At 40.3% G+C, this 25,352-nt stretch overlaps 1 protein-coding gene across 19 annotated transcripts in view; it reads left to right on the top strand.

The window, feature by feature from the left end:
- Window positions 1-25,352, top strand: part of PTPRQ (protein tyrosine phosphatase receptor type Q) — a 219,877-nt gene that overhangs the window by 166,609 nt on the left and 27,916 nt on the right. For 12 of the 19 annotated variants that reach the window (XM_073327659.2, XM_073327658.2, XM_073327660.2 and 9 more), the window contains 9 exons: window positions 3,012-3,198; window positions 9,289-9,533; window positions 10,918-10,984; window positions 11,697-11,855; window positions 12,617-12,839; window positions 13,363-13,436; window positions 18,523-18,622; window positions 19,516-19,644; window positions 20,947-20,991. In XM_073327659.2, coding sequence (XP_073183760.2) covers window positions 3,012-3,198; window positions 9,289-9,533; window positions 10,918-10,984; window positions 11,697-11,855; window positions 12,617-12,839; window positions 13,363-13,436; window positions 18,523-18,622; window positions 19,516-19,644; window positions 20,947-20,991 — 1,229 coding nt within the window. Of the gene's footprint in view, window positions 1-1,896; window positions 2,033-3,011; window positions 3,199-4,857; window positions 5,384-6,355; window positions 6,499-9,288; window positions 9,534-10,917; window positions 10,985-11,696; window positions 11,856-12,616; window positions 12,840-13,362; window positions 13,437-18,522; window positions 18,623-19,515; window positions 19,645-20,946; window positions 20,992-25,352 lie in introns of those variants that run through there. The other 7 variants (XM_073327655.2, XM_073327653.2, XM_073327657.2 and 4 more) reach the window with 4 other exon arrangements.

Raw genomic sequence — 25,352 nt, 5'->3', positions numbered from 1 at the left:
GCTCTAACTGGCCCAATGCACTATGCAGGTAGTAGACCATCTATCACAGCAGCAGTGCAATGGCAGGACTTACAATAACAAGGGATGTGTTAAAAGAAAAACAACTCTTCCTTCCTTCAGCAAAATCTTGAGCAGGTCATTAGAAGAGACTAGAGAAGAGCTGGAGCGCAGTTCTTGACAATTCTGATTTCAACAAACGAAAAGACATTTTACTTGTGAAACCCTCCTGTCATTTATGACACACTGTCATAAAATTGCACCAAAGTGTTTTCTTTCACCTTTTTGCAGAAGCACCAAACCCCCAAATTCAAATATTTTGTTTGTGTGAAGCATTCCACCAAGTTCTGTTCACACAGTTTTCCCTTCTGCCTCTGTAATATGTGGTTCCTAAATTATTAGCGGGATGCAGTCATGTCCTAGACCATGATATATTGATCTGATACTTATACCTATAATTTATAATAAGGTACCCAATAAGTTATAATGAATTACTGGATTTCTCAAACGTGTTGGTAAATATTCAGCAGGAATTTAAAATGCTGTTTTGAATATTCAGTCAGTAATCAAACATGATTTTAAAGAAATGTTCACATTCAGAATGTTTCAAGTTTATAGATTTAATTTTAGAGATTGCTTGTAATCAGGTACTGTCTAATCAATGATCAGTAGCTACAGGTGTCATCTCCATAGTGAATAGCATTATACAGGCAGGTCCACTGCTGCTTAAAGTCCAATAAAACTGACATAGTCTGTCTGCAGTGAAAATACTGCCATAAATTTTGGTGGCCCTCTGGGAAAATTATGTATTTAGATTCCAAATTCCACAAACATTTTGTATTTTACAACGTTACATACATTTTAGTATTTTAGTTCTCAGATCAGGCTCCTTAAGGATTTGTAAAATATTTTCACAGGACATAATAAACTCAGATCCCTTCTCTGTCACATCATAATTTTTAAAAAGTAATACTTTCCATCCATTTATTGAAAGTCAAGGTTTCTCTTTAAATTGCCAATTTTTTCAGCTTTACAGAACAGTAATAAGAAAATCATTCTGCCACCATTAGCCCAAAATAAATCATACTATACCTTTTCTCATTTTTTTTTCCCATTAGCAGTATTTGTGGAGTAAAGGACTACCCGGAATCAGTAAAGGAGACAAAATTGGACCATAAGGGTTTTGGGGAGAGTAAAAATAAAGAAAAGTTTAATGATTCTGTATCAAAATAATTGTATTTACAGCTCTCTTGTAAATATTTAAATGCCATATAACTGATAGTAAGATATAAAAAAGTACCTCATCTCTTCATGGTCATCCCAGGAAATGAATGTCTGTTTAGTGCATCAGAAACTTTAGTTAAGGTTAACCCTCAGTGGGGATAGAGGCACATCTGTCAAAGAAAAAGTGTGCTTGAATATTCCTAACGTTTTAGCAGCTGCATTTAATACAAATTTCACCCAGTGGGAAAACTACTGTACAGCTACCTAATTATCCTTCAAATTACACATCGAAGAAACAATAATGAAAACATCATTTTAACATGTTATAATAGTGGGAATAGACCATAAGGAAGGGGCGTAATAAAATGTTGTTTGATCATCGACTAGAAGAGCTTCCTTTTCCACTTATCTACTTTTTCATAAAGTTAAAAAAGACTTACTAGGCCATCTGGCCCAGCTCTCTGCCAGAATGAATGTTTTGTCTATTTTATTTATAAAAGTATCAAGCCATCAGGTTGCCACCACTATTCAAAAGAAGCTATTAACCAATGAGTAACTCCTTAATGAATTTCATGATGTTTTAATTAAAATTTCACAGCTAAATATAATTAAATAGATTTGTGCTTTTATGTACCAATACCAGTTTTGTGAAACAAGCTATGTATTGATCCTTAGGGAATGATCCAGCAAATACTTGTTCATATGAATACATTTACACACATGAGAAGTCCCATTGACTTCAGTGGGACTATTTGTGGGCCTAATGATGACCTGTGGTTTGTGCCTACACAAGGGAGCAAAGGGGCATAAGGTAGTCTTCTTATTTCTCTGCCTAAGCTACCCAAGTTGCAAGTCCCAGTGCACAGGGGAGAACAGTCTCTATGGAGTTGCTACTCCCCCTCTTGTACAGGTGGGCATGGGCAGGAATTGGTGGAGCCTTGACTCTGTCCCTTCAACATGTCAGCTGAGCTGGCACAGAGAGAGAAGTAAGCTGCCACAGGCAGTGGGCTGGCACACTTGCAAAGCAAAAGGAAATCTAGGACCAAATTGTGATTCTTTGAGTCACAGTTCAGTCCCTCATCTGCTCCTGGAGCAGTGATCCTGTGCACTGCCCGTCACAAGGCTCATGATACTCCACCTTCTGGGTCTCTATGAGCAAACTTAATCATGAACATACGGCTGTACAGGATTGGGCTTTTAAAAATTGGCACATATACAAGTGAAGTGTCATTTTTTGTTTAAATGTGCCCAACTGACTATCCAGATGTGGGATTTGGCTGTCCTGCTAGTGCATTCACATTTGACACTTGATTAAGTTTTTAGGCTAAGACAGGATGTCTAGCTGCCCTGCCCTCGAAGGAGCCCTGGAAAAGAACTGTGGCTCTCTGAGCTCCTTTCTTGCTCACTAGGCAAAGTAACTAGTTTAGCCCTTTACTAGGTTCAGCTGAATTTCCTCTTCCCTCCAGCATAGCTCCCCAGATCAATGTTCTTACATCCCCTCCCCACATGCTTGCTTGGTAGAGGAGAGCAACTGACATGCATCCATTTCCTCTGCCCCAGGCCTGGAGTTGTGATGAGGGGAATGATAATGTGGTTTCACATGGGTGGGAAGGGATGTCTGTTTCTTATTCTGCCTACTCCCTTGTGCTGCAATTCAGTCTTGCTAATTGGGGTCCTTGTATATTTCTGTGTGTATGTAGGTAAATGTAAATAAAATACACTATATAAGTAACATGATCTTGTGAATTTAATGTACTATTTTTGTGGTATTGTATTTATCTATTTTGTAGGTAGATAGTGACGATTATAAAGCTTCATTTCTCAAGACAAATTACGAGGGTAAAACCCTGGAAATTTCAGATTTAAAATCATTCACAAGATATTCTGTAGTAGTCACCGCTTTTACAGGAGATGTAAGTGCTGCACGTATTGAAGGCAAGTCTAGTACTTCCGTAATTGTCTCCACATTTGAGGCAGGTAAGTGTTTGTGTTTTTTAACTTAAAAATCACTGTTGGTTTTTTCTTGATACTTGTACAGTAAAGAAAACATAAATCGTAAATACCAGCTAAACTTTCAATACATCTTTAGATTTTGCTCTCACAGTAAAGCGGTGTGAATTACCCTTGATGTTAAAGTGTGGTTATAGACAACAAGAGACAGTAAAAATAAATGCTGCTAATACTTAGCACATATCATCCATCGATCTCAAAGTTCTTTACGGAGGTGGGTGATCATTATGCCTGCTTAACATCTGAGTAAGAGTGATGCACAGCTAAACAAGGAGGCCGGAAGGAGGCTGTAATGGGCAGAAATCAATCTAATGTCAAGGCAGTACTGTACACTTTAAAGGGATACTCTGACGTAAGGAACAGACTGCCTCAGCAGACAAGCCATCGACCATGAAGATAGGTCTCTAAATTTCCAAATTTTCAGAGTCAACTTCTTGACTGTAATCTCACTTTTAAAAATACCTTGTTTTTTTTCTCAAGCATGTATGCTGTGTTTATTATGATCATTTATGTACTGTAAATGTTACAGTTCTTAATCTCTTCTTTTCTAATGAAGGGAAACCTATATTGATTTATGGACCTATTTTGAACATCGTTGTGTTCTGTTCAAATGAATGGCGCACAGTAGAGCAGGCATGGCACAGTTAGCAATTATGTGCAGGAATCAAAAGGTTAATTTAAACATTTACTTTTTTGTGATATTACACCTAAATTAATGATAGAATAATAGTCCAGGAATAAGAATTAGCGTGATTAGCTTCATAACAAGGCCAAGTGCTGCCACTGGATTTTCACACTCAAGCTTTTTATGTGGTATCTGAGTGAGGTTAAGGCTTGGAGGAGGGCTAGCTGACATAGGCTCAATCCAGAGAAGACTGAACTGATATCTGTGGGCTGGGAAGCAAGCAGGGATTATATCAGACCCCTTGATTGAGGAAGTGTGCTTGCCTTTGGTTACTTGGGTTCACAATTTGGGGTCATGTTATATCCCTGGCTGCTCAGGAGGCATGAGTAGGCAACACAACTTCTTCTCTATCTGTGTCTGGAAAGAGAGGTACAGTCTTTTCTTTTAGACAGAGCTGTTGGTAAAATGATTTTTGCTTTTGCACCTTGAGAATAAACTACTTGAATAAATGTGTTTTATAAAGGGCTACCTTAGGATCATTGGGAAAGAGCATGATAAATGTGCTCTGAGATCTGCTTTGGCTACCAGTAAATTTCTGGATGGAATTTAAAGTGCTGGTTTCACTATAAAACACTAAGGCCTGGTCTACACTACAATCTTAGATCGACATAAACTGGGTTAAGTCAATCTAATAACGTATGTGTCTACACTGCTGAGTCCTTTCTGCCAATCTAAGTGGCCTGTAATGTTGGCTTCTGTACTCCACCTCCACGAGAGGCATAGCGCTTGATTTGACATCCATGGGTCAACATGGGGATAGTGTAGATACTGCGGTGTGTAATTTGAATGATTGGCCTTCAGGAGGTGTCCCACAGTGCTCCGCTGTGACTACTCTGGAGAGCACTTTCAACTCCACTGCATATGAGCCAGGTACACAGGAAACAGACGCTCCCCTGTTAAAGCCCTGGGAACATTTGAATTTTCATTTCCTGTTTGCTCAGTGTGGAGAGCTCAACAGCACAGCTGATCGTGGAGACTCAAGGCCGCAAATGTGCTCCAGCATGAAGTACACAGGAGGTGGTGGATCTTATTGCTGTGTGGGGAGAAGAATCTGCAGGCAGAGCTCTGATCCAGCAGAAGAAATGCTGACATCCATGCCAAGATCATGCGGTGCATGGAGGAAAAGGGCTACACCAGGGACACACAGCAGTGCTGCATGAAAATAAAGGAGCTTCGGCAAGCGTACCAGAAGACAAGAGAGGCGAACAGTCATTCTGGTTCTGCCCCACAGACATGCCACTTTTATGGGGAGCTGCATGCGATTCTTGGCAGTGACCCCACCACTACCCCAAAATGCTTCATAGATACGTCCCAGGAGCCCTAGGTGACCGAGAGCAACAATGAGGAGGACATTGTTGACAAGGAAGAGGAGGATGTGAGGCAGGCAAGAACCGTTTTTAACCCCAGAGCCCATCCCTTCACAGGACCAGTTGGTGGGAGAGTGTGATGCCAGGGAAAGGACCGCTGGTGAGTACACATTTCCAATCAAACTGTAGGGGTTACATGCTATTATTTATTATGTTTAATCTGAACCAAAAAGTAGGTGTAGTGGTTACTGGTGGCTACTCCAGCTATCCAGAGGGTGCTCTCTGAAAAAGACTGTTTATGAGCCCCGGGTTGGCCCAGAAATCCTCCGTGGAAATCTCTAAGAAGTTTTCATGGACGTACTCTGGAATCCTTTGCAGAAGGTTTCTGGGAAGGGCTCCTTTATTTCGTCCACCACGGTGGGACACTTTCCTGCGCCACTCCAGTATTAACTCTTCTGACATCATTGCAGCACACGGCATTGCAGGGACCAGGTCTGTACCCAGCCACTTGCAAAATCTGCTCCCTTGCCGCCTCTGTTACCCTCAGGAGAGTGATATTGCATAGGGTCACCTAGGGGAAACGGGAGAAGGTTTCAATGCTAGCCCTTAAACCACAAACAATTCAACAAGTAATCTGCCCCCCGTTTGGTGAAATATGGGTCACACAACCATGCTTTCCCAAATGGCTGTGGTTCTGGTTGGAAGGGATCACCATGTATTGCAAGCATTACAAAAATAAGATGGGGTGATGGCTTCCTGTTTGTCTCCCTTCCTCCCCAACCTGATGCTGCTTTCGTAACAAATAAACTATTTGGGGGGCTTTACACTGCTGCCTGTTCTCAAGCACCATCTAAGTTGCTAGGGGAAAAGGGGCTTTTCTCAAGTTCCAACCTGTGATCCCAAGGATGTCTTCACAAAAGCAGAGGCATAAGACCCCTCATCCATGCCTCATGGCCTTATTCACCATGGCTGGAGCAACAGACTGACTCTGGCAATAGCCAGTGGTTGTGATTACGTTGTGGCTTGCAGTGAAGTGTATTGAGGGGTGATTTTTTTATTAAAAAAATTAACCTTGCACCAGAAACAATGTATGTGCTGTCAATGCTACCCTTGTGCTTTGCATTCCTTGCAGCTGAAACCTTGTCCATTGGCACATCCTCCACACCAAGACAGAGACTTTACCAGATTAGAAGGCAGAAAAAGAGCACTCAGGAGGACATGTTCAATGAGTTAACGCACACCTTTGAGAGTGACAAGATGGAGCTCAGAGCATGGAGGATTATACTGTCCAAGAACCTGGACATGGAAGGGAGGACAGGAGAACATGCAGGGAAAAAGAGTGTGCCACTCAGGAAGAAATGCTGCAGATTCTGAAAGAGCAGTCAGACATGCTGAGGCATCTGGTTGAGGTTCAAGAAATGCAGCTGGATGCTAGAGTCCCTCTACAGCTTATGCTGAACCTGCTGCCATCATTGCCCAGTTCTACATCCTCCTCCCCTAAATGTCCTATGAGACGAGTGGGGTTGGTATCCCTGGCACTCAACACCAGAGGAGGGTACAAGGACCAGAAGGCACCTATTCCCACACCTTTATTGTTATTGCAGTACAACTGTAAGCAAGCTTTCCTTGTTTCTCCCTCCACAGTGTTATCAGCCCTTTTGCCCCAGGTTATCTTACTTTTCTTTGCTGTCTCTGTGTGTTCGTGTGCATAATAAAACTTAACGGATTGAGGAGAAAAGGCTCTTTATTCATCCAACACACCATGGTTGGTGGGGGTGGAATTTACAGAGGAGAAAATGCAAAGGAGGGGACAATTTGGTAAGGAACACCACAGATCCCAAGATAAGTGTCGTATTACTTTGGCTTATTGCTGAAACTGGTTTTGATAGCCTCACGGAGACGCAGAGCCCCTCAATGTGCTCTTCTTATTGCCCTGGTGTCTGGCTGCTCAAAATTGGCTGTGATCCCTCCCCCACAGAGGAAACTTTTCTCCCTTTGTTTCACAGATATTATGGAGCACGCAGCAATAACAATGGGGATTTTGCTTTCGTTGAGGTCTAACCTAGTAAGCAAACTGCCAGTGACCTTTTAAACATCCAAAGGCACATTCCACCACCATTCTGCACTTGTTCAGCCTATGATTGAACCGGTCCTTTCTGCTGTCCAGGCTGCCTGCGTATGGCTTCATGAGCCATGGGAGCAAGGGGTAGGCTGCGTCTCCCAGGGTCATGATTGGCATTTCAACATCACCAACGGTTACTTTTTCAGTCTGGAAAGAAAGTCTCTGCTTGCAGATTTCTGAACAGACCTGTGTTCCGAAAGATTCATTCACCTTTCCCGACCAGCCCATGTTGATGTCGGTGAAATGGCCCCTGTGATCCATCAGCACTTGCAACACCATTGAGAAGTACCCCTTTATGTTTATGTACTCTTTGGCAAGGTGGTCTGGTGCCAAGATAAGGATTCGCCCCACCACAGTTAGGGAACCCCATTGCAGCAAAACCATCCACTATGTCCTGCACGTTGCCCAGAATCACTACCCTGCTTAGCAAAAATCTGTTAATGGCCCTGTAAACTTGGATCAGAACAGATCCCACAGTAGATTTACCCACTCCAAATTGATGCCCCACTGACTGGTAGCAGTCTGGTGTTGCAAGCTTCCACAGAGCTATAACCACTCACTTCTCCACTGTCAGAGCAGCTCTCATTTTAGTATTGCCGCACTTCAGGGGTGGGGAAAGCTCTTCACACAGTTCCTAGAAAGTGGCCTTATGCATTGTAAAGTTCTGCAGCCACTGCTCATCATCCCATAGCTGCATAACGATGCAATCCCACCAGTCAGTGCTTGTTTCCCGGACCTAGAAATGTGTCAAGGTGATACGTGACTGTCACCAGCAACTGTGAATTGCTCTGTCTATGACTTCCAGCAGGGCTGCTAGTAGGGTGACCAGACAGCAAATGTGAAAAATCAGGATGGGGGTGAGGGGGAATAGGAGCCTAAATAAGAAAAAAGCCCCAAATATTAGGACTGTCCCTATGAAATCGGGACATTGGGTCACCCTAGCTGCTAGCGTGGCATCACATTGTTCCACACGGCGGCTCCTGTATCAGCTGTGTAAATATTGCAGGATAAGGCATGAGGTGTTTGTAATGCTCACAACAACAGTGTGCAGCTGAGCGGGGTCTATGCTTATCGTGCCATGGCGTCTGTGCGAGTAACCCAGGCTTATGAAAAAAGGCGTGAAAAAGGCTTGGTTTGTTTGCCATTGATTTCAGGGAGGGAGGGAGGTAAGTGCATCATGGTAACATGCTAATGCCATGTTCCCATAACCACCTGCACCAATGTTTTGGTCCCATAAGGCATTGCAAGCCCAACCCAAATTTCCGCTCAGCTACATGCACTGTGGGATAGCTCCATGTGTCAATGCAAGCCCTGCTAGTGAGGATGCACTCCACTGACACAATGAGCGTAGTGTGGACACGCAAGATTGACTTGCTTAAATCAGAGGCTCAATGTCAACTTACATAAAGTCAACTTAACTTTGTAGTGTAGACATGGTCCAAGTATGTTTGGGCATCAGTTAATGGAAAGACTGAGTCTCCTTGGGCAATGCTGTGTCAGTCCCCTGGTTTAAAAGTAGTGAGGGTGGTTGCTGCTGACAGAGTGTTTTCAGAAAGGGGTCTCCAACTCTGACACGTCTCCCCATAGTCTAACAAAACACGGATTTGTTATATTCAGAGCATACTTAAAAGCTCATGCTTTTCATGGGGCTGTCCAGGAAGCAAAGGAGTTAGAGATGAGGGTGGTGGCTTATGATCTGATCCTAATTATGGTGGGCTTCTAATCATTAGGTTTGCTATCTGTGAGATTAATATTATAATATTTGCACAGGCACTTAGTGTTGGGATAATAGTTTTTAATTAATCAAATTAAATAGCAGTGGTATAATCCTGGTGTCCAAAAGATTATTTTTTTTCTGAAACCTTTCTGTATTTTAATCTATAAATAAATAATAACAGTAATACATTCCAATTTAAAGTGAATTTCTGAAATGTTTCCTTTAGTGCCTAAAGACCCACCTAACAACGTAACATTTCAGAAGATACCAGATGAAGTAACAAAATTCCAAGTGATGTTTGTGCCACCATCTGAACCCAATGGAAATATTCAAGTATATCAAGCCATGATTTACAAAGAAGATGACCCTGCAGTTGTCCAGATTCATAATCTAAGTGTCATTGACAAAACAAATAAATCGGTCACTGCAGTGATAGAGGGGCTAAAAGGAGGACATACGTATAATGTCACTGTAAGGCTTAATACAGTTCTCTCTCTGTCTTTGATGTCAACAGATTTGCTTGATTAAGGAGTGAAGGCCAGAATATGATTTTGTTCCCTGGCATTGTAACCAAAGATATAAAGTGTATGGGGAAAATCAGTAGTAACTGAGGACTCTTAGCATCTCACTGGTGGTAGCACCTTGTAGGACTAGATCCTAGATCACCAAGCCAGTCTTTGGCACATCCCTTTCAACTACAAAATTTTGTTCTGTCTTTTGATCCCCAAGGTGGTCTTCTGTTTTGTATTTTTTTTTTGTTTCAGTCTCTGGGCCCAATCCTACAAGCAGTGACTACAGATGAATCTTTATTACTGCTTGTAGTCACACCATTAAAGCAATCAGGGATTAGGACAGGAGGGAAGGAGAAGCAAGAGTAAAAATCCTCCTGGAAATAATTGTTTGAAGGTTGGATTTGTTCCACCCCCACCCCTTGTTTTAACTATGTTATACCAGGGTCTGAAATATTGTTTTCTTATGATTTTAGAGATGAGTGGAGTAAATGGCTCAAAGAATGACCTAGGAAGGTACTTGAGAGAGTCCCTCTGGAAATTTTTTTTATAGTGTAAATCTACTCCCTTTCTGATTTCGCAAATATCAAAGGAGTTTGGAAGAATAAACAAATTGGGCCAAATTCTTCCTTCAGTTGCACTGGTGTAAATCCAGAGAATCTCAGGTATAACTGAAGGCAGAATTTGGTCCACTGGTATGTAGTTTAAAAAATGTAGGAGAATCAGATAATAGTATCCAATTTACTCTTGTATATTGTCTTTCATACAAAAGTACTACAAAATGCTTCAGGAGTGCTTTCAAGCTTTACACGCAAATAGATTATTTTAATCATAATTTATCATACAGGTAGCATCTATATATGCAGAGGGACAGGAGTCAAGAGGGATATAAAGACCATATAACAGGAGAGAAACTAAGAGGCTCAGGCAATAGGATTTCATGATAGGCTAGGAAGATGAGCTAGGTCTTGAAATTGGATTTAAAAAAAGTCAGGGAATGAGTTAGAGGTAGAGAGACATGCAAGTGTAATAGTGTGTTCCCGAGAGTACAAGCGAATGGAGTTAGAGATTAAATTAGTAGGGAAATTTTAATACGTATTTTAAATAATGTTGCTCCATATATACATAAATTAAGGTTCTAGTTCCATCATGTATTCTGGTCACGTGAATAAAGTAAATAACAATCTCAAGGTTTATGTTATCACTGAAACCCTTCAGTCTTGTCATGTTATGTATATTATAAAATTGCAGGATTCATTATTCCTTTAAAAAGCATACATTTAGCTTTTGCTGATTTAAGTTTAACACAGATTTTCAATAAAATAAAGTGTTCATTTCTTTTTAAGGTGTATGCAATAAATGGTGCTGGTGCAGGGCCAAAAATCCAACTAAAAATAACTATGGATATTAAAGGTATGCATAATAAAATGCTTTTTTGCTGAGTTCCCTATAAGCTCTAAAAAAAATTACTGTAAATTTGTGCATGCATATGGGTTTCCCTCCTGTCCATTGCCTAGAAGAATGAGCATAAGTCTGAGAGCCTTGAATGCCTGAGCTCTGTTCCTGCCTCTGCTACAGATTAATAATATTTGGTACTTATATAGTACCTTGCTGATAGTTGAATTGTACCATATACCATAATTAGTACCAATAAAACAGTGGGACTACTTATGGAATAAGGTACTACTCAGTGTGAAAAAGGTTATCCGAATTTACCATTTTACAAATATTATTTAGTTATGCCTCACCATGACATTTAGAAATAGACTATAGAACCATCTGTACTTATACCTTACCACATCCATGAGAAGCAAATAAAATCATTGTCCCCATTTCACAGATAGAAAAATTAAGGCTAAGATTTTTTTTTAAACAGTGTTCTTTCTTAGTCAAACCTGTCACTTGTACTCTGATCCTGCAAAGGGGGAAATCTGTGAGGGCAGACTCTCACCCTCTCAAGTATCCCGTTGTAGGATAGGCGTCTTAAGTAGGACATTAGCCTGTCCACCAAAATGTCCCAAATAAGAGGATTATATCTTATAACACTATTACATGCTTGAACTAAGTGATTTCAATTAATAAATTAGAAAGCAAAACATTTTGGCTTGTCTTTGTTTAAAAACAGAGCCACCAAGACCTAATAAGAAACCAACACCAGTTTTTGATACTAGTGGGATGCTACTTGTTACTGCTACAACAATTACTATCAGAATGCCAGTATGCTACTATAATGATGATCATGGACCTATCAAGAAAATACAAGTTCTTGTTGCAGAAGCAGGAGGTAGAGAAAGCTATTATATTCTTTTGCTAATTGTTCGTACCTTTTAGTTTCTTGCATTTGACCTATTACTCTGTTCCCTTATTGCCTTTATTGGGTGATGCAGAATTAATGTTGGGAGACATTTGACCAGTTACTGCAGCAATTGTAATACTCCCAGAAGTCATTCATGTGGTACCTCTGTGCTACCATTCCTTGCTCCAAAGCTGAAGCATTGTCTGTGTGCTGTAGACTGGATTCAGGGAACCTATCCAAGGCATTCACCCTTTTCAGCTGACAAATAGTAGCTGTTGGTTGTTGAAGTCACTCATACTCTATTTCTCATTATCTTTTTCAGGGTTTATCCGTTTCTTTGTTCATGACTTCCTTTAAAAAATAACACATGCTGTATCTCTGAAATTAAAATATCTGAAGGTTCCATTTAGCAGTTTTTCCTCCTTTAGCCATTTTTTTGCTGTTAGAAGAATGCAGCCGAGATAACATTTCTGTTTTACAGCAGGAAGGAGTCATGTAAATTTATTTTGTGTAGTACGGGTCAGATTGTGAACTGATGAGCTTTTGCTGATGAACATTTGCTCATATGAGTAGTCCTGTGGGACTAGTGTATACCATTCATACTTTTGAAAAATGGTCACTTATTGAGGTATTTAAATGGGAGCTATTGAGTGCTAAGCGCTTCTGAAAATACAACCATTGGTTTACCTTCTTTAACTGCAATCTGTTTAGAATTGAAATGATTTATAATTAATTTCTTCTGACAATAGTTCAGCATGATGGAAATGTTACTAAGTGGTATGATGCCTACTTCAAAAAACCAAGGCCATATTTTACAAATGAAGGCTTTCCAAACCCACCCTGTACAGAAGGAAAGGAAGTACTGAGTGGCAAAGAAGATATGTATGTTATAGGTGCTGATACTACATGCATGATACCTGGGAGTGAAGATAAAATCTGCAACGGCCCCCTAAAACCAAGAAAGCAGTACTTGTAAGTATACAATTCAAGTTGTATGTCAATGTTTAAGTAAAAAAAATGTTTAAACAAAAATATGCATTTATATGAGTGACAATCAGACAAAATGCAAAGGTGATATATTGTTAAGATATATTGTTATATTTAAGAAAAGGCGAGGTCTAAAGTGATTTCACAAGAAGCCATAAGCACACTGGGACTTTCTGTATGAAGTGGTTTTAAATTTTCATATACTTAATTTTTTTTTACTGGACTGTAGAAGTGAGACAACTGACAGGTAGTTTTTTTTGTTTTAGTAACATAAGATTGTTCTTCCTGAATTCAGCAAGTCTAAGTGCAAGATAAGTACTATCCATTTCACGCATCTGCAGTATACTTTTAACATGCTGACATTAGGATTCTTAAATTATATGGAGTATACTGATTGCATGTTATTTTTCCCCAGAATGAAGAATAATTACTAGTTCTTCACTGAATGAATGATTTTAATACTTGTATGTAAATACTTGATTCCTGAATTTATTTAATTATTTTACAGATTTAAGTTCAGAGCAACAAATGTTAAAGGCCAGTTTACAGATTCAGACTATTCTGACCCTGTCAAAACTTTAGGTAAGAAGAACGTAATTTATTAAAGACATTTTAATATTTCAAAAGCATCTGATAAGTTATGAAATTGCTCTCTCTCCTTTTTACAAGATCATTCACTTTTAAGTTAATAACCACAACTTTTGGTGGGCCTAGCTTAACCTCAAGAGTGCACAGTCCGGAAATCCATTCATCTCAGAGGATGCCCTGCAAAGTCATGCCACAGTAGTTGCATGATCTTCTTGATGAGTCTCAGCTGTGATCCATTCCTTCTATTGGCAGCCATCCTGTGGACATGATCCCTTGACCCTTCAGGTTCAAAGAAAAATAAACAACTGTTATCAATCATAAACAGATTGGCAAGGCTCTGCTTAAACCAGTGGTGTTCTAACATAGAATCTAGACAATTCTGGATGTCACTGGCCAATGGCAAAATTGTTGTTGGACCCCAAACCACACAGACCTGCTGCAGCAGCTGCACTGATCCTGAGGGAGTGAGATTCAAACTTTTTTGGGCAGATCCCTTGAAATTGATAGGTTTCTTCAACAAAATAGTAAACCGATACTTAGGAAACTACCATCCCTTGGAAAAGGGAACCCGAGCAAGCTGTAGCAGTCCCAGATAATAGCAGAGGGCTGCTGCTGGACATATTTCCTCCTCTGTGCACTCATCTTGTGCCCTCTGAGCTCCCCAGCCCACCTGATCTGTCTTAGAAAATGAAGTGTCACATATTGGAAGTACCCAAATGCTAGTGCCCAACCTGAATGGTCTATTTCCCTGACCCTGAATGCTCAGGAAAAAAAGAAATTACAAATGCTTCTTTCTGCCTTAGAAATCTCTGACACTCAAAGTCATTGAAGCAAATACCCTGAAGGGCCAGCATGACAGGGCAATATGAAAGGAGTTGTGATTGCAATCCCTTCCTTCCCCTTCAAGGTACCTGTGCACCAGAAATCCCCTGAATGGCTTAAAGAAACCATCCAGGCAAGCACAGAATGAAATGCTTTACAGGCAAATACTGTAGTTAATTATAGTCCCTACTGTACTTGCACTATTGAAAATTGCACCACTTGCTCCTCTGGCATGTGCCACAATTGGACAAGACATGGTTGCCTTTACTATGACATGAAGTCAGAAAAAACAGCACTGTAAATTCTCCAAGTCCTAGGGTTTCCTGATCTCTATTTCAGTACCAATACTACCTTGTGCCAAGGTTCCATGGGAATGATGGCATCACAGCTGGCTCTTGCCTGGCCAGATAAAGCAAGCATAATAATTAGTTTTGGGCAGGAGTGCCTCACTTACGCAAAACTGCACAATAGATTTTAGTGTATATTCTCCTCTCAACCATTTTGTGAATACCACTATTCTAATCTGGAAGAGCTTGGAAGTCATTTAGTCATGGCTATGCCACAAAGGATGTATCCACACTAGGAAGAAAGGTGGGGTTTTTACTATGTTTTAGCTAACACATGGTGACCATTGTGGTAAAGGCAGTTTGTAATTTTCACCTGTTAGCAGGTGGCAGTAAACAATTGGGGGGATCCTAGGGTTTACCTCCACCTGCTAACACATGTGAAAATTACAAACTGCCTTGTCCACACCAGATTTTTAACATGTTTGTTACCATGTGTTAGCTTATGCTTGGTAAAAACAAAACAAAGCAAAAACACTTTTTCCTAGTGACGTCAAGGCCACAGAGAGATGAAACTATCACAATGTGACATTTGCATTATCCTATTGGCCCTTTGTGGATCAGTATCATTATGAGCTGTAGCTCACGAAAGCTCATGCTCAAATAAATTGGTTAGTCTCTAAGGTGCCACAAGTACTCCTTTTCTTATTATGTATTGATGTGACAGCAGATCAAAATCATTTTGCAACACAATGTCATTTGTCTCTATCTCTCTATTTTGTCCCTCTCCCACTACCTCCCCACCTCCACATCCTCTCCCCTGCTCCAAACCTCTTCCTGGTTGCTAGGAGAAAGAAAGTTTCTCCTCTGTTGGAGGGTTGTGAAAGAGCGAGACAGGATTCTGGCAACTCTAATTCATTTACTTAGTACTCACCAGCACCTCTGTTTGCACTTTCTTGACCAGATATTTTTGTTTTTTACTTTGAATTAATTGATTGGCAACTAACTCAAGATAATCAAGATCTTTGTGAAAGCTAGTTTGGACTAGAGCTGTGTGGAATTTTTTGGCCAAAACATTTTTTTAATGAAAAATGCAGCTCTGGGTCGACAGTTAACATTTTGTGAATTCGTGTCAAAGTTGGAAATTGTTTGTCAGGTTAATTGAAATGTTTCATTTCAACATTTCTGAATTAAATCATTTAGAATTTTTCAATTCAAAAAAATTTTCCTTTCAAAATGTTCTTCAATTTTATTTAAAAAATTGGAAAACATTTTAAAAAATTTGAAAATGAAACAAAACATTTCTTTCAGTTTCAACAGAACAATTTTTTCATGAGTTTTTGGTTCACTGAAAATTTTGAACAAATTTCATTGATCTGAAATATTTTTTGTCCTTTTTTTATTTTTCAGTCTGGCCAGCGAGCCAAAAAAATCTGTTTTATTCACACAGCTCTACTCTGGACATTCCCCAATCATTTGTTCCAGGCTACTCATGTTTATAGTTTACCTGAGGGTTCAGCCAATGCTGGTAGCGTCTACATGAGCCTTTACAAAGGTATTAATTATCTCAAGTTAATTAACAATCAATTAGCTTAAGGTAAAGTCTAGTGCAGACAAACCCAAAGAGCACGTGTGAAGAACTGCACCTGTGGCTGGAGAACCAAAGGTTTAGTATTACTGCTTTACAGTATTTTTATTAGTGATATAAATAAGCAAATGCCAGATGCAAAACAGATTTGATATTACTGTTCCAAAACTTTGGTGTGGGACCTGATACCCTTTTGACCCAAGAGATTCACCGCTTTTCAGGGTTTTGCAGATTGTTTCCAGTTGAAGGAGAATTAGAGGATGGATTTGGGTATTTCTGTGATGCAATCCTGTTAATTTACAAAGAATGTACGAAATCCTGTTTCTGTGAATACAGTAGGAATTGAACAACAGGAGGCAGTTTCTTTGCTCACAGTTCCAAGCCTCTTTCCAGCCAGCATACTGTTCAAAAAGCCCTCTCTTGGTTTTCTCTGAGGGATGTCTACCAGCTGACTCAGGCTCACAGGGTTTGGCCTGCTGGGCCTTTTCATTGCTGTGTAAACTTCTGGGCTCCCATCCTCCAGGGTCCTAGAGCTCAGGCTTCAGCCCAAGCCCAGACATTTACACAGCAGTGAAACAGCCATGCAGCCCATGGACTGTGAGCCCGAGTTGGTTGTCTAGTTGCTGTACAGACATACCCACAGAGTCACGCTGCAAGTGCTTCTCTTGCTGTTTTCCTGGCTTTCTGGCTGCTTCTCTCTGCTTGTTCTCTTACTGTTCCTCAGTACTTCTGATTGTTTCAGCTTATACACACAGCCCTCCACCAAACAGTGCTAGCTACCTGTACATTCAATTCCTAGCTAACCCCATCAGCCCACATAGCTCAGCTTCTGACTGGCCATATTTGGGCCTGTATTTTGGCCAGAGACTCCTGTTGTTTCATCTTGCTCCAAGAAGAAGCTAAACTGTTGCTTACATTTATCTTGAATGAAGGGCATCTGTCAAACCCACCAGCATCAATGAGGTTTCACCCAATCTCCATAACTGGTGCTATGAAGGAGAATTGCATGTTTATCTCAAGAAGATAATATTCCCTGTGCAGTGACCATCAGTTAAATACAACCAGATATACTAAATAATAACTTTTGATCTGCATTACAGAAGAAGTTGCCAACCTGTGGGTCATAATCTGCAGGAGCTGGCTGGTTCCATGGTGCTAGTTCTTTGTTTTCAACTACTAAATTGCATTAAAAGGAAGCTAAAATTACATTAATTTTCTCCTCATATTAATTTTCCATGTAAGCAATTGTTGGTAGCTTCTTACATGATTGCAAATAGGAGGAGAGGTGGCTGTGGAATTACAAATGGGTGTGGAAATGAGCCACAAACACAATTTTTCTAATACATTTTTCTGTTCCATACTATTTAAAGTGATGAGAACCCCAATGCTCATTTAGATTTGATCATTTAGATTTATTAAAATTGCTATGGTCTTGTAAAATATCAGCTGAACTTTGCACGTGATGCAGTTACTGGTATGCTGTTTTATGTACAGTAGATGTTAATCCTCAAGAAGTTTTTAATAAACAATGGTGTCTATTTAACATTCTGTGAATGTCTTAATATTGTGTATCTAAGACCACTAATATCTGGGAAGTTTCATATAAAGTGTTGCTGGGTTAGTTTCAAATATTCAACAAGCCACATCCTCTCTGGGTGTAAATGGATGTGGCTTCATTGCCATAAATGCCTCCTATTTTACTAAGTCTTCAGAATGAAATACCTGGAATTTCATTTTCTTTGAGAGGCCCATGGGATGAAGGCAGAGGGATCATGAAGCTCAGTGAGATTGGTCTCACCAAGTTTCTAGGTAATCGCTAGGTTGGGAAGGTTTGTAGAGTAGACAAGGAGCGCTGCTTCCCAGTCTCATGGATCCTGGGGCTCCACAGGTAAGGGAAGGCCTATGCCCATGAAAGCGGAGTGTTTCCACGGAGAAGACAGAACAGACTCATCCATGCTACTTTACTGGCCTACCCTTTAGGCATGGCCTTGTGCAGTGATCTGTTGTGTTGTCACAAGGTGCATGGTGGCAGCTGCAGAAGAGGACCCAGCGGTAGTTAATGCCCCTTGGATTTACATGAGGAAAAGCATGGTTTCAGCAGCTGGTGAGGTTGCAGCTGGTCCTCTGCTCAACCCACTCTTGGTCCCACTTCAAAAATCCTGTGATGCCCAGAAACTGCTGAGCTTTGGCAGAAGAGCTCCTACTCACTGCCAGGAAAAAGGGATCACAGGGCTCCCTCATCCCACTCCCCCCTCCCACGCTCCCCCCCGAGAAATGTGCTGGATTCAATTCCCTTTTGTTTGCAGAAGTAGTCAAAGAACGATCCAGTCTTCAGATATTTGTTCTTCAAATGTTCAGTCCCAGTATTGCCCACTTTCTGTTGCAGGTGAGGGACTGTCAGAAAGAGCTGTAGAAATAATACTTGCAGTCACTTTGTGTATACTTTCCATAATTCTTCTTGTGGTGGCAATCTATGCTTTTGCAAGGTAAGACTTCTTTGTATATACAATACTACACATTCTTTTTCATCTATATGCAAATATGTCTTTACATATAGAAGAAATAAATCCTATACTTAGAACCATATATAACCAGCCTGGTATCTTAAATTATGTTGCATTTTAATACCATTTTTTATCATATAGAAACTTCTGTCATCCATTACAGAGGATGAGTAGCTTGATTTGAAGTCAGCAAGTTCAAGTCTGTTCTCAGTCACACTGGTGAAATTCCAGAGTAGCTCCACTGAAGTCAATGGGTCTAATCTGGAATTACACCTGTATTTGAGAAATCAGAAATTTGACCCTAGGTGAGGTAACCTATAGCATGCATAGATGCCTAGTTGAAGAAGTAGTCAAACTGCTGCATGAATGACATTCATTCGCTCAGTAGCCACAGGTGCTATTCTGCCACTACTAGTTCACCAGGGCATTGAAGGAAAATAAGAAATGGGTCAAGAGTTTACACAGGAGTTAAGAAGTATAAGGACTTGATTCTCTTTTCACACAAGTTTTACACTAGTATAACTCCATTGCATTCAGTTGAATTACTTCTGATTTACACTAGTGAAAATGAGAGGAAAATCAGGTCCAAGTAGTAATAATTTCTGAGGAAGACTTTCTCCATTGTCAAAATTTTGCCAGTAAAATGTGGCTAAAATGCTTGCTGACAAAAATGTTCAAAGAGATGGGTAAAATTGCTACTGGTTTTGCTATGCTCATCACAGAATGAAAACTGGAAGTATCATTGTTTTTCTAGAGTTTCTCTACTCCTAGTTCTATGAAAGGCTGAATCTATCCTGCTAATTCATGTGTAATTAATAAATCATTTGAATATTCTTTCTCATTCACTCTCAACTTTGTTATGATCTTTGGTTTAGAATCCGACAAAAGCAAAAAGAGGGAGGCACCTACTCCCCACGGGATGCAGAAATTATTGACACTAAATTCAAGCTGGATCAGTTGATCACAGTGGCAAACCTGGAACTGAAGGATGAGAGATTTACTCGGTAAGCATACCCCTTAGGCAAAGCCGTAGTCCAAAGGATCTGTAGCCATGACCCCTTTCTGACCTTTGCTTGTTTGGAAGTGTTTGTGGTGTTCTTATTTACGCAGGTCACTAAGATCCTCTTTCAAAGGGTGCCCTCCATCCTCCAGACACTTTTGACTAGTAGAATATTACTTAATCTTCACATCTTTTACAATAAGATAAAGATCTAAGTTATAAAAATATAAAGATCTAAGTGCAAATCATCCTTTAATTCTGATGGCAAAAGGAGATGCATTTTTTAAACATGGGAAATTGTTCAGTATTTTGATGGCTCACTATTTTCTGTGGATTGCAAACTTATAAACATCCCAAAAGATCCAAACCCTTAAACTGTGTCTTTTTCAGCTCAACCAGTAACATAATCATTGTTTAATTGACATTTAGGAAATGTTTTTGCACAAGGGGACCAATTTTGCAGCTGAGTTTCTCTGGAACTTGAAAACACTCTGGCCACATCTATACACCCAGAGCCTGGAGAAACATGTAGTAGCCCTAGGTCACTCACCTGGCCAGATTTCCTGGGTTTTCACAAAGCGACAGAGATTCTTGCCCCATGTATTGTTTGGAGGGGAAACTGTACTGTGTTCCTTTTGGTAGTCAGAAATTGCCACATTATTCCACAGATAGATATCATGAACATTCTAAACAGTGTGCTATGACTGAATTAGCAAATGTTGGATAAATGTTATTGACATGGCTGTATTTTCCCTACTGTGTCACACAGTACATAGAATGGAAAGCACTGTGGCAGGCAATCTCCTTAAAGATTGGAAGCCTAAGATTACCTTGCCCTAGGAGTTAATCATCCTACTGTTGCAGACTACGGGTAGCTTGAAGATGAAAACCTATAGCTCTTGACCTGTTTGTTTTGAATGTTTTATGGCTACGTGCATGGTGCAAAAAAAGTATTATTGCATTATAAAGCTGTTCAAATGTGTGCCACTTGCAGCACATGGTCAAACATACTGGGAGTCCTCTGGTGCTAATGAATGCAATGCACTTGGTGTGGGCGTTGTGCAACATTTTGTTTAGATAATATAGTCTAATACCCTTTAGCAGTAGTGGAGATGTTCACTTTCAACAGACGGACACAACCCTTTGCACCTTTGTAGCTGTAAACCAGATAAATGTCCTTGATGGATCAAAAAAGGTCATTAATTTGAGACGTTTCCTACAAGGTATACATTTGAAAATTGCTAGCAAAATAAGAACAATATCGTTTTTGTTTGTGTACTAAATTATTAATGGATTTTACTTCCAGATACTCCTCATTTTTCTTTAGACGCAAGGAGATATTTGTCATCCAGTAAGTTATTGCACTGTTGGAGACATGTTGTGGTTTCCATAATGTTGTGTGACTTGTGTGTTACTATACTTTGTTGATCTTTGTCCAAAGTAAATAATTTTCCAAAATGTGTTCTTGGTAATGAAAATGAAATTAGTATTAGCAACCTATACTATACTATACCATTATATGGTAATGCTAATGACAAATGATTGAATTTGTCAACATATCATCTTTGATCTCAGTGATTAATGTTAAGACGCTATAATTCTGCAAATATTCTAAAATAAACTAGAGCAATTTTTAACAGAAATTATGTCAGACTAACCTCAGCAGACATACAAAAAGTAGACAGCACAATTAGAGTTCATATACCACTGTGAGTTCAAAACTGGGCCTTACACTTTTCTTCAAGCATTAGAATTTGCATATTCAGGAGAAATCCTTTTGTTTCTCCTCAGCTGTTTGTTGTACTGTCCATGCTACCAGAAAGCATCCCATTAAGATCTCAGCAAAAATTCCAGGGGATCAAATCCCATGTTACATGGGAGAATTCCACTTTACCACTGCTCTGTCTAAGTTATGTCCAATTTGGATTTATACAATGTCAAACCCTGCAGGTTAGGACAAAACTGTAATATTTCATATTTATGTGCAGTTTGTTAAGTGATGTATGCACAGCAGAGACTTTACTGAGCAGTAATTCAGCATTTTTCCTTACCTTACCAATTACTTTATTTTGAGGCACTTTCATTTTCTGGCTCTGATATAATAAGAGTGATATGGAATGTAAAGGTGCCATGTTAGCATGTTAAGTTCTAATGCTTCGTGCTGATGATTGCACTGAGGCCATCGCAAATGAATTGCATATTCAGAATATGGTACTAGTTCCCTATTTCTGCACTTCCTCACTGTCACGAGTTGGTTGAATTATTACATGAACATAGTCAATTGCCCAGCCATAGCTTTTCAAATAGTGAGGGGATAGTTAGCAAATCACTGCCAGATTCTCACTCATTTGTGCCATCTAACCAGCATAAATGAGCCAGGTTGGGGAAGGAATCTGTCCATATGTATCATTTCCTGCTTGTCCTGTATAATGTGAAGCACTGAAAACAGTGTTCTGTAACTGGCCAGCTAAGTATCCCCTCACCATGGGGGAAATCTTAGTTGATGTACAGCCAGCACAGCCAGTTCCTGCACCACCCACCTATCCCAAGCGGGGTGTTGCACAGCACAGTGCTCTGCCAGTTGTCATCTGGCTTACCGTACATCATTTGATGTAAGTTAGAGCAGCCTTGGAGCTGAGGTGGCATAGGTTGGAATCAGAGAACTGAGGTGGCATAGGTTGGAATCAGAGAACTGAAACCCTAAAAACCTTCCAACATACCCACACATTCTCCTATTCCCAGCAGCGGATCTTAGCATAGAAGATTATTTGGCTCGGATAGTCAGGAACATGCGGAACAGGTCCATACAATGAGTAGGACAGGGTGGAAAGTAGTTGTCCCATCTTGTGAAAATTTCCAAGATTTCAAAACTTTTTCCCCACCCAGAATTGAGCCAAAAACTCAAAATCTCAAAAAAAAATCAAATAAAATTGTGAACCAACAAACTGAAAAAAAATTGGTTTGGGCCAATCAAAGTATTTCATTTCATTTTCAATCTTTTCAAAAACATTTTTAATATTAATTACGTTAAATTTCATAACAAAGTTGTTTCAAACAAACAAAAAGACAACAACAAAAACCCAACCCTTTTCAATGAACAGTTTAGGTTTAGACGAATAAGCATTTTTCAGCAAAAAAAACAAAACAAAAAACGTTGCCTCAGAAAAGTTCCCGACTAGCTCTAACACAGACACACTAATATCTGATACATATGTGCCAGATTCTTGCAATGTGCTGGAAGGGAATAATTCCTAAAATACTAACATGAGAGAGTAGTGGCGACATGTTAATCTCCTTAAGTGATAGGAGACAGGCAAAAACTGAACAGATCAAGGATTGTTTAAATCAAATCCAGCCAATCTGTCTAGGTAGAAACATTGAATGGATTCATCAAGCATACCAAGCATATGTATACATGTGATTATATCAATTCCTGATTATTGCAGCCTCTCACAACCTGGTCCAATCCACTTCTCTGGGTGGATCCCAATCTGCGGTGAGTGGAATCAAGCTCCAGATCCTATGTGCTTTTAAACCCCATGGGTCTGGCTAGTGACTGGTCATTGTTCATAGTTCTGGGTCTCTTAGGAGCAGACCCAGTGTCTGACACCCTACTTGGGCTGTGGGACTCTCTCTAGTCCAGCTGCCTTAGACACCAAAATGAGTGTCCCAGCCCTCCTGAGCCCCCAATTGCTTATACACACTCCCTCAGTGTTCCACTTTATTGTGGGTGCTTTGAACTTCTTGATCAACCCCTTCAGGGACAACATGGCAGGCAAGCAAGGAATGCAGACTTAGCAAAGATATTTCATAACCACAGGCATTTTACTCTTGGAAGTACTTGAAGTCCCACTTAAATATAATCTCTGACCCTTTCGGTCATTTATTCAGGCTGAGAAACTCCACCCCAGCTCCCATCCAAGTTCCTGTGTAGAGAGTTCATTTTTCTTGTGGATGGATTTGGTAGTGGAGCGACATTTAGAATTGATGGCACTAGATTTCTCTGTACCAGCTTCTCAGGAGGAGCCCAGGGAGCAAAATGGCATTCACAAAACAAAATGGCATTCACAATTTGACACAGACATATCCCCAATTTATCGCACAGACCATGCAGCATTTGTTCATAATCAACACTGTCATGATCTACAGTCCAGTTAAAGGGACAGATTCTCTCTTCTATTACAGTCCCTTCACATGTCTCTGATGTAAAGGGGCTGTAAACATGGTGAAAATGGGCCTTAGGGAATACGCCTGCACGGGGGTATTCCTGGATGGCATAAAGTTGACTGCCATCCCTTGCACCTCCTGGCATAGAGGTATGCCAGGGATTTTCTGAGGAAAAGAGAGGACATGGCCTGAGAATACTGTGCTGTAGCTATTCTTGGTTGCAGAAGGGCCCTGAGAGGCTGTTACAACTGAGTGTAAATTAGAGTACTCATGAGGCACAGTCAAGAATAGAGAAGATCCAGAGGTAGCTTAAAGCCACCATTGTCTCATCCTTACTCCTCCATTTCTGCACAGGAACAGAGAATCTGGCCTACAAAGAATTCTTTTATTTGTTGACCAGTAGATAAGATATTACTGGTTCTGGCAGCACTCTCCATTATACATGTAGGGATTACCTACTTAAACCAATAAAATCTTCTTTATCTACCAGTAAAAAGATAAAAACAAAATATTTTAACTGCACCCACCATCCATGCAAACCATATGTAAGAGGAATGTGAGCATCAGGGCTATGAGATCTGGTGAGGCATCCGCTGAAAGTACTCTATGAACATTGCATGTTCAAGGAACATTCTACCCAACAATGCCTCATATGATAGCTAGCTTATGTGTGGCAGCTACCCTGCCACAACTGACATTGGCACGCAACTCACACAGAATGACCAAGGGACTACAGATATGCAACAAAAGGCCATTTCTCCACCCACAAAAAAAGGCCATTTCTCCACCTACCTGGCTGACATTAACCCAGACAGTTTGGATTGACAGGAGTAGGTTATGGTTTTAAGTCCCTGTCTGCACGGATTTGTGCATAAGACAGGAGGGGCTTCATATTAGCAGCAGCTCCTGGATGCATTGTGCCTGAGGCAGATACAATGCTTTGTGAAGTGATGGGGGCACATGCATACAACAACAGCATCTGTTACACCCTTTAAAACATACGGGGCACACTCTCCCTTTGCCCATGTCAGCCCAGCTCTTCTGTGGATGGGGTTGCGGGGTAGAGGACACGGTGATATCATTGCCCCTGCATGCCCCTTATAAAGGTTTTAGTGCAACTGTCAGGGCTAGATTCCCTCAGTTTAGTGTACCAAGGACCAGGATTTTGCCTAGCCACTGTGCAGTTGAAGGGAATGGGCCTGGTATCCTCTCCCTGTTGCCCTTGATCACTCGTGAAGGGTTAAGCCCTATGTAGGTCTCAATTAACTTGTTAAAAATTAATTCTTCAGTTATTCCAAGCAAGTGTCAGTGGTGCTTATGAGTTAAGCCTTTAGTCTACATATTCATTTCTGTGGTTTTCCATTTGGACAAAGTTTTAATTCCCTATAGATTTCAACTGATTGACCCAGAGAGAAAGCCGAGTCTGTGTCACTATATGGTCTTCAGTTACCATTGCCAACACAAATAAATGGCTTCTTTCTAAGTCTATCAGAAGTAATCTGAGTGGGATTCAGATTTTTGATAGACTTCAAAAACTCCCATATG

This window comes from Lepidochelys kempii, chromosome 1, assembly GCF_965140285.1.
Source record: "Lepidochelys kempii isolate rLepKem1 chromosome 1, rLepKem1.hap1, whole genome shotgun sequence".
Lineage (NCBI taxonomy): Eukaryota > Metazoa > Chordata > Testudines > Cheloniidae > Lepidochelys > Lepidochelys kempii.
Note: the sequence above shows the minus strand (reverse complement) of the source record. Positions and strands in the feature narration are given on the sequence as shown.